General features: G+C 33.7%; 1 protein-coding gene across 1 annotated transcript; it reads right to left on the bottom strand.

Moving 5' to 3' along the window:
• Positions 1 to 7,138: 7,138 nt before the first annotated feature.
• LOC127118696 (probable terpene synthase 2) lies at positions 7,139 to 9,859 on the bottom strand. The gene is made up of 7 exons (XM_051048946.1): positions 9,692 to 9,859; positions 9,066 to 9,345; positions 8,491 to 8,863; positions 8,163 to 8,381; positions 7,928 to 8,063; positions 7,598 to 7,846; positions 7,139 to 7,506 (listed from the first exon to the last, which is right to left on the bottom strand). Exons 1-7 carry the CDS (start codon positions 9,809 to 9,811, stop codon positions 7,213 to 7,215), a joined length of 1,671 nt encoding a protein of 556 aa, XP_050904903.1. The 5' UTR covers positions 9,812 to 9,859; the 3' UTR covers positions 7,139 to 7,212.
• Between the last annotated feature and the right edge of the window lie 210 nt (positions 9,860 to 10,069).

The raw sequence follows: 10,069 nt of genomic DNA, 5'->3' as shown, positions 1-10,069 counted from the left end.
TTTGGGTAAAACAATGTTTCTCGTCGATTAATACAAGATATCTTTCGCTAAACTCGACCAACAAACAAACATTTTATACCTAGAACTACGTGTGCATTGAGTTCTCTATTGAGATACGTAGGAGCAGGATTGTGAAATCTTGTCAGACTCATTAATAAAAAACTTAGGTTTAATCCTATTCGTTGCAAAAAATACAAAAACATCTTCTATTTTCTTTTTATCCTATTATTCTTTCCCTCACAATAACTTGAGAAGCCTAACATTTCGAACTAACACTAACGCGCACAATTAACCTAACAGTTCCCGTTAAGTACAATAGACGTGAGAGGTGCTAATACACTCCCCTTGCGTAATCGACTCCCGGACCCTAATATTGGTTGCGACGACCATTAATCATTGTCGTTCTTTCTTGGATTTTATCAATATTTCCCCTTTCCTTTTTAGGAATAAATAAAGTTCGGTGGCGACTCTATTCAGTCCATCATGCGAGCGTGCGATTGCGCTTCGCTAAGTCGTGTTCTCATTTTTTCAAGGTCAAGGCCAAACAGAAGATGAAACAACACAAGGTCAAACAAAAAGCTCAACATAATATTCAAGCAATTAAACAATTTAATTTCAATTTTTGAATGAATAAAAATGCATTTTAAAAGATGAAAAACCTCAAGTCCCTTCAAATCACCAAAGAAATGGTCAAGGGATTTATCATAGGTCAAACAAGGTCTAAGAACCTTTGACTAATTTTTGGAAATTTTTTGAAAAATCAGAAGTATTTTAAATCAATTAAAAACAAGTTAAAAATCATTAAATTCACTAAAAATACCAAATCGTATCCAAAAAATGATTTTAATTCAAAATATGAAAGAGGATATTATTTAAATTCTTTTGGTGAATGTCCCATGTTTTTTGGATTAAAATTGAAACTAATATGAATTTAATAAGAAAAAGATATTTTAAAAATTAAAATAGAAAATAAATAAATCCAAAAAAACAAGGGTCATCAGATCTCCCTCATTAATTGAGGTGGCAGATCTGATGGCCACACGCATCATGTCTATGGTTTTCCAAGGTCAACGCGTAGCATGGATGGTAATCAGAAGGAAGGGCCAGGATTATAAGTTGGGGACCAGATCAGATGGCCTGGATCACTCTAGTGCACCACGGGAGCCCTAGCTCTGGTCATCTTCTCCGTTTAACTTTGTCAGACTGGTCCAACCAAAAGGTTCACAAAAATGAAAGATCCATACACTATTTTGAAGATAAAATCAAGGGGAACTCGAATCTGACCTCCATTTCTTCCCATTTTCACTATATGAAAAGATATGTGGAATTGAAAAATAAGGTATGCAAATTGAGTTTCTTTTATTTGACCTCAAAGCAACTCAATCTTGTTTCCTACATTGGTAGGACTTTAGTCAACCACAAATTAAGCAAAATTATGTAGAAATGAGAGAGAATCGAAGACTTGCAGTTTGAAAATTTTCACCTTTGGGTGATGAATTCTGAGCTAGATCTCGATGCAAATTGAATTGGCTTTGCTTCCTCTTATTTGCAGGAGATGATTATAACACAAATGACTTTGAATCTTTGGAGTTCTAGTTCAAAAATAGAAAGAGAACTAGAAGCTCGATTTCAAATGAAACCTTTAAGGTATTCTTTCAATGGAGGTTTGGGATTGATGATCAAAGTTGGGCAAGGGTCCTCTTTCATTCTGAGGCCAATGAGCTCATTATATAGGCAATGCAAAGTGATAATCACACCTTTCCAATTTAAATCCAAAAATAGAAAGTGATGTACATGGGTGCATGGGCATGCATTTAGGCTCAAATAATGATTGCAACAGGTCCAAATCCATGCACAATTGATGCTGAGATCACTTCATGAAGCCACTCAAAGTTGTTTGAAAATTGAGTTCAAAAATTGCCAAATAGGGCCATGCAAAGGAACCATGCGCAAGTCCCTCAATTTTAATCCAAATGCCATTATCTTGGACTCTTTGGAAAGATAGCATGAAGGGGAACAAATTTCATGTTGGAAACGTTTCCATCTGGAGCTTGGATCATGATGAATTTTGGTGTGTAAGTTGGAGGAATCAAACATACTTGAAAATTTTCTAAGTTAAAAGTCAAATGACCCCTTTTTCCACCTTGAATAACTTTTTCTATGAGCTTCAAATGACTTTGGTTACTTTTTTTAAAATTGCATATCTTTAAATAATCTTCAATTTAGTCACAAATTTGACACCATTTGGAGCTAGCATGATGGAGTTATGGATTTTAGAAGTTGAGGAAAATTGTTTGTTCAATGGTGATGACCCAAAATGACCTATAATGTTTCCTCTTTGTACATGCCTTTGCAAGTGAAATTTCACCTTTATCAAAGAACAAAAGTTGGAGAAGACATCTTGGAATTGATCATGAAACTTGGATGATCTTCATATCATAAAAATTGAGCAAGTTATGGTTCTTGGAAGTTGAGCTTCTATCTAGGGCATAGACAAAATGACCTATAATATTTCACCATAAAAAAAGAATTTCCAAGAAAAATTAGCTCTTGATGCCAACTTGAAAGTGGTTTGGAATGTCATAAAGAGTAAAGTTTCTCTTGTAATCATTTTAATATGACACATATTGTAGGAGATAGGGTCTAGGGAACCCTAGATTTGACTAGTTGACTTTTCTGGTCAACCTCCTTGAACCAACTTGCAAACTTGAAGTTCCTTTGATCTTAAAGACTAATGGAGGATCATATATGTTTATGATGAATTAAAATGGATTATCCCTTGATTTATTTGACCAATTGTTGAATAAACTTGTTGAGGAAGGCACACAAGATACCCATATGAATTAGGGCTTCCATGAGAAATAAGCTTCAAATTCTTAATGAATTCTTGATCAAAATGACAATGGAATAACAATGGGATACATATATGATGCTTAGAACCAATATGAACATTTCTTTGATTAATCTCTTGCATTGAGGGTCTCAAACCCTAGTTGTGAGCTTGATGAGGCACAGGTGGATGCACACTCTACCTACAAAAGAAATAACACTACACTAGACATATTTTTGGTATTTTGATTAGTAAAAAAAGTAAAAAATAAAGTATGATACAAACACAAATTCTTGGTGACCTCTCCCAATGCAAACCCAATGAATGAGGGGTGAGGAAGATGCCAAGGTGTGATCCCAAAGCCAATGCAAATGCTGATATGGAATGAGGGATCTTAGGGTCAAAATTGGGGTCTTACACATTGGTCTCGAGGCATAAGTCTTTGTTTACCGATTATTGTTTATTTTGTTCTAAAATACTTAATTAAAACTTGGACAAGAAACGGACATGAAAATATACACTTCTTGAAACCCCCGAACAATCGGCTCCGAGGCATGCATCTTAGTCTTACCGAATGTTCATCTTCTGCAAAAAAAAATCATAAACGCTTTGAATGAAAAAGGTGCATAGGGATAAAAATTCCTTTAAACATGAATAATCACCCCTAAGACATACTTCTTGGTCCTACTGAGCATTCGTCATTCTTCTAAAAAAATACTTCAACACATCAAGCCTATTTTCTTACCGACGGGTGATAAACAACCTTTTTACAAAAGAACATTGTTTAGTATGTTCTATTGCGATGCAAAAGAATTACTTAAGTCTCCAATTGTGAGCAACATTTTACCGCTAGAACGTGATCTAAAAATTCGCTCACTAAGATCGACCATCCAAGTAACATTTTCTATGAAGAACTACATAACTTTGAATTCATCATCGTACCTGAGGATAAGTAGGAGTAAGACCCGCAATCTTGTCAAACACCCTAATAAAAAACTTTTTATGACCCCTTTTCTTTTCCATCTGGGATCATTAATCACTCAAAGAAAACAAATGACATTCGCTAACATTTTAATCTCAAATCTAACTAAATGGTTCTCGTTGAGTACAAAGGATGTGAGGGGTGCTAATACCTTCCCCTCGCATAATCGACTTTCGAATCAGAATTTGGTTGCAATAACCATTTTATTTTTCTTTTAAGGGTTTTATCGATATTTTCCCTTTTCTTTTGGAATAAATAAAGTTATGTGGCAATTTTGTTCAGTCTTTTCGCGAGCGCGCGAATGCTTGCAAGGTCGTATTTTTCGAGATGCGACACAGAGGCTTCCGGTTTTGTCTTTCCCAGGATAGACAAATCTACCACCCATCTGTTGATAATTTCCTTGGATATATTTTCTCAAATAACCTTCTTGTATAAGATGCTTTATTTTCCTCTTCAGCTAGTGGGCGTCGTCACTATGATAGCCATTGACCCTATGGTATTTCATCGCTTGATGGGTTTGTTCCCCATGACTTCCCATTTTGGCTTAAACGAGGCAAGGTGTCATGTGTATGGAGTACTTCACATTAAATTTTATCTCGCCTTGTGCTTAGTGGCAAGGTGCATAGTTGACAAATGGCTTTCCATTGCATTTGAAGGTTATTATGTGTGGACGTTAGGAGGAATCAGAGTTTCCAATGGTACACTATTTGTCAACTCTAGACTACATTTCTTCATTTATTTCTTCTCCCTTTATGTAGAACTCAACCCGTGCCATAATATCTTTCATGGAAGTAACAATCTTTTTGGTGAGAGATTCATTAAAGTTACTGGCTTTCAAGCCAATTTGAAACACTATCATGAACATTTTATGATTTGGATTGACCACCATTATGGTTTCCTCATTGAACCTTGTGAGATAATCGGTCATAGACTCAAAGTTCTCCTTACGGACATTGAACAAGCTGTCGGTCGAGACCTTTTGATGTTTGCTCGCCAAGAGCTGGTGGATCAACTTTTTCAAATACTCCTCATAGTTAGTCATTGATTGTCTAGGGAGGTTCGTGTTCCACCTCATATCTGCCTCCTTGAATGTTCTAGATAAGAGCTTGCATTTGAAGGAGTCAATGGTGCATATTATTTCCATATGAGTGTTGATGATCGCGATATTCTCTTGTTGGTCACTCTTTCCATTGGAATTACTCTATAGATGCTTGCATCGCTACTACAACTTCATCATCAAGATGTTGTCTTTGGCGTTACCTCGTCTCACCATTGTGGAAAGGTCATTTGGGCAATTGCAGTTTGATATGAATGTGTGGTACGAGTGAGTTTAATAGGTCCCCAGGTTAGTGTCAAATGTATTTATGGTAAGTAGAATAAGGTAAACCATGTTGACAATATGGTCTGCAAGAGATATTTTTTAGATTTTAATCATATGAAGAAAGTGATAAGGTTTCCAACTTTGTAGCTGGGATATTTATAAGCATGTTCCTTTGGTCAAGAAGTTTCTGAGGAATCAATTCTAATACCCACCTACCTGGCTAGATTGCGGGAATAGGAGACACATTTTCATTATTGGATAAGTGGTGTTGCAGTTACCTTTCCTCGCACATTTGTTGACACATCTTTGTGCGTTTGAGTTGAATCGGATGATCCAAACCTAAGGCATATTGGATTGGATCGGGCGAGTTCACGATATTTCCTCATGATGTCGCTCTTTCGGGCCCACTATCCACTCGCGTTACTTCTAAGATGGGCATGCTATAGGTTAGCTTCTTTGGTACCAACTAAGGTTAATCCATTTGCGGGTTGCTTTAATTCTAAAGAAGACACCTCTAAGTTCTCTAAGTTTATCTCTTTAGTCTAAGATGAAGCATAATTGATTCTATCATCGCTACTTAAATCTATGAATGAGATATTCGGGTTATCTATTTGGGTCGTGACTAAACAGAATATGAAAACAATTGAAATTGAAAGTTGAGATATTGGTACCTTTAATGTTAGTGCAGGTTTTGAAAACTAGAGAGCAAAGAAGAAAAATGGGAATAACCAATAACCCATAAAATAGCTTGCTTGTGGGAACGAATAATGTAAAATACAAAAAAATTGTAATATGTATCATCGAAATTGCAAGAAAAAAAAAGGTTATGGAAATCGAAAGGAATGGAAAAAAAAAACTAACTTGATTCTTCCCATTTTTAGGCAACAAGAGCATCGGTATCAATATACAAGAATCAAAGAAGCGCCAAAGGTCACCCACCGATTTCAAGAACTTCGCGTCAACAACCCCCACTTCGTGGTTGACAGAAAAGACTTTGAGTCAATTGTTCTAGGTCGACCAATGGCCCCAAAAAGGCAGATCAATCAAGAGCCCGAATGAGTTACAAGCACCCACTCAGTTGGTAAACATGTGGACGCTCATACAAAAGTACCACACTAGATCAAGGTACCACTTTTTCATGTCATCCTTTAATATTCATCCAATTGCGTTCCACATCTTGTGTCAGATCCTCGATAATAGTTTTAACCATCATCCATATACAAAAACAACTCAGTGTCACACCAAGGTATTTTTCATTCACATACTTGTAAGTTCTACCTTTCTCATTTACTTAAGATTTGGAGGGCTAACTTTACAGTTGCATGTACCCCTCTTCAGTTACTAGAAACATCTACCAACGTTCCAAAAACCTTTTTAACTTGTTCATCACTATCTTCCTAATCATTTTATATTCCCTTACATAATAATTTCATATTAATCTTTTGAATTTAAAGATGATTTCTATAATTTTTGTTCATTTTGCATATTGCTATGAAGTCAATATTCTCCTTTAGCGCACCTATAATATATAATATACTTGAAAAGTGCTATATTACCATTGTAAACATTATGTTTTGGTCAATAATTTGATAACTACATAATCTAGGGTAATGAACCAATTGAAAAGGTTGCTCGACCAATGTACTCAAATCCACTTGTTGAGGTGGATAGGATTGTTGCTCATATTGTTGGAGAGCCTAGTAATATTGTTGTATTACTGATGCTCACTACATGGTTGAACATGATACGCATTCAATTCTTGATTTTGATTCTACAATTGGTATTCATTTTGATTCTAATAACACCATGAGAGAATGTATAAATGATAGTTGTATTAATAAGAGGTACTAACAAGAGACCGATAACACAAACTTTTTATTTTAACAAAAAATTATAATACAGAATAAAAACAAACAAAAAATAACAACGACAACAACCAAGTCTTATCCACTAAGTGGGATCGGCTAAATGGATCAACTTCAACCATTAAAAACCACCCAAAAAAACTACAAGCAACATGTATGCACACATGCATGCATTATTTATTATTCAAACTTAAAGACAAGGGGACTAAAATGTTTAAATTGGAACTGGATCCACAAGGACGTCTTTGATGTATGACGTCATCAATCCTTCTGAATGTGTGTAGTTATCTTTATATTTGTAAACAACATCCATAAAACGTGAAAGGTTGATAGCTCGAGTCATAAAAGGCATTGGAACTTCAGTTGGCATAAGACATTCCTCATTTATATCTTTCCAAGTATTTGCAATTCTTTCTCTACATTCTTGAATAGCATCTTCCCTTGACATGTCATTTTGCTTTATAATGCAATCCAACAATGAGCAAACATGTCCCCTTTTATGTTCAAACTAAAATCAAAAATGAAAAAAAAAATGTAACGCAATTATTTACTATGAAAAAAAACATTACCTTTTACTTATTTATTTTAATATAAAATACCTCATTGGATACAATTTCATCCATTAGTCTACATAAAGTAGCAACAGCATTCACCATTTTTGGTTTATTTGAAACCCATTTGAAGATGTTCTCTGTGGCTATGTCGCCCATGCCAATGAATGAACATGTTATCAATAATGATTGACCTGTTGAAATTTTTGAAAATTTCAAGTACTCTTCTATTGTTGGTACATAGTTATTGTTGAGCCATCTTGCTTCAGTCATAAATGCATGGACTACCATTTGGAACTGCGATAAGCACACATTATCGTAAAATTATATTAACTAACAATAACTATAAAGAATATAAAAAAAAAGGCAGATTCATACTTCTTTTATGTAGTATTTAAGGGTAAAGAGTCTCCCTTCTTTAGTCATGTGTTCAATTTCTTCCAAAGCCTTCAAGACTGTTCTATAAATTAATTTCATATAGTCGGGAAGATCGTCCAAGTTCTTAATATCCCACCTGAAAAACTACATTCATAACGATTCCAAAAATATATTTTTCTTATTCAAGGAAAGAAAATGTGATGATCGGTGAAAATATATGTTTGTATTAATAAACCTCTCAATTGCCTTGGAAAAAAGTTCCAATTCATCAATAGTTCCATATGCATCATAAGTATCGTCAATTATCGATAACATGGCAATTAGTTTTGTCATCATTTTCCTTGCTTGAGAAAATTGGGGTTCATAATATACTGCTAAAATCCAAAAGCAACATTCCACAATCCTATCTCGTGCAAAAGAGAAGTTTTTAGGAACATCCAATCCAATCCACCACCTGTTGTGAAAATATAATTAAAAAAAAGAAATAATTAATAATAAGTACAACAACTAATCTTTAATATTTTATCTTTTATTAAAAAGGAGTGTGTGATTGAAGTCCTTACTTGCAAATGTTACCAAATTCTTTTTGATGTAAGGTTTGAAGCATATTAAAATCTACTTTTGCCAAAGTGAGTAAAACTTCACTATGAAAAGGAATTTGTTCATAGATAGAAATGTAGCGTCGTGCCTCTAGCCTAGGAAAGTTCTTGTGAATAGCCTGTTTTAAAGTATATTTGACTTGTGATGCAAGAGAAGGGTTTAATTGGGTAGCGATGGCCTCTAAATTGGTGGCAGCGAAAACTTGTGCATCTTCTAAAATGTCCTCTCCATGAATCATCATATGTGATGCTTCATACAAGCTTAGCATTCCTTCAACATCGGTGACAAGTTTTTTACTAAAGTTTCCTTGCTCGTCCTTGAACTTGGTGAACACATCTGCCGTGTTTATAGAAAATAATTAATGACAATTAGAGTCACAAAATAAAATCGACAAAAAAAATATTAATTTCTGATGTTAAGTGTTAGAGATGATAACAATTTGAGACATGTATACATTTTTTTGGACCATGTGTTTTTTTCACCTTTTTTTATTAATTGATTAAAAACATTATAAATTATGAATTTGAGTCATACATACTTGAGGAAACACGAAATCCTTGTTGCCTCAAGACCCTAAATAGCACAGCAATAGAGCAAAGGTTGTCTTCAAGAATTATTTCTTCATTTTCAACACAACTCTTATGAATATGTTGCAAAACATCATCAATCTCATGTGTAAAATGATAGCTCAAGCCCAAACGACATATTGAATCAATCAAATTTACTCTTAGCATTTCGTTTTCAGTTTTTGAGAGAAGCATCTTTCTCACTTCAACTTTTAATGTTTCAATTTGTGCTCTAATATTCTGATCAACTTCCTGCATACATGTGTTTGAGAATAATAAATTAATAGGAATATATTGATGATTAAATAATTTGATAAATCTAATTATTGTTCCAATGGATGAGCTATATATTTATGCATGGTTTTCTTAAAATATGTGTAATATGAACTCGCTTTAAAGCACACTCTTTAGTAAATTGAAATAAATATGACTTTATTTTACATTTATTTTTATTTAAAAATTCTTTTTATTCGAAATATATTTATTCCTAGTAAATTTATTATCTTCAAGAGTTGATATTAATATTATAGTATAATTATAAGACAAAAATATCATTGCTAAAGAATATAGAAGGCAATAAGTGACAATATATACATACAATAGATTCAGAAGCATATTGAAGGAAATATTCTCCCCAAATGTTAGGGTGAAAATCAGCAAGATTTCTTTGCAAGTTGAATTTATCATCAGGATTGGTAGAGTGAGCAACAGAAGACATCTTCAAGTATTGATATGAATGGATATGATTTATCAATATCTAACTCCTTCTTCAACTCTAAGATTTTGATTGAGAATAAAAGGTTTATGTTTAGATATTTATACTATGCAACAATAATTTAAACTATATTTTTATTTTTGTTTTTTATATTAATATTTAGGTGAAAACTTTTACCATGCGAAAATGATTGAATTCCATTAGTAGACTTTAATTTAGCAACAATATGTAAATTTATGAAAAAGTGTTTTATTCTATAAT

Source organism: Lathyrus oleraceus, chromosome 2 (genome assembly GCF_024323335.1).
Source record: "Lathyrus oleraceus cultivar Zhongwan6 chromosome 2, CAAS_Psat_ZW6_1.0, whole genome shotgun sequence".
NCBI classification, from domain to species: domain Eukaryota; kingdom Viridiplantae; phylum Streptophyta; class Magnoliopsida; order Fabales; family Fabaceae; genus Lathyrus; species Lathyrus oleraceus.
The sequence above is the reverse complement of the archived record's forward strand: the minus strand, read 5'-3'. Positions and strand labels throughout refer to the sequence as shown.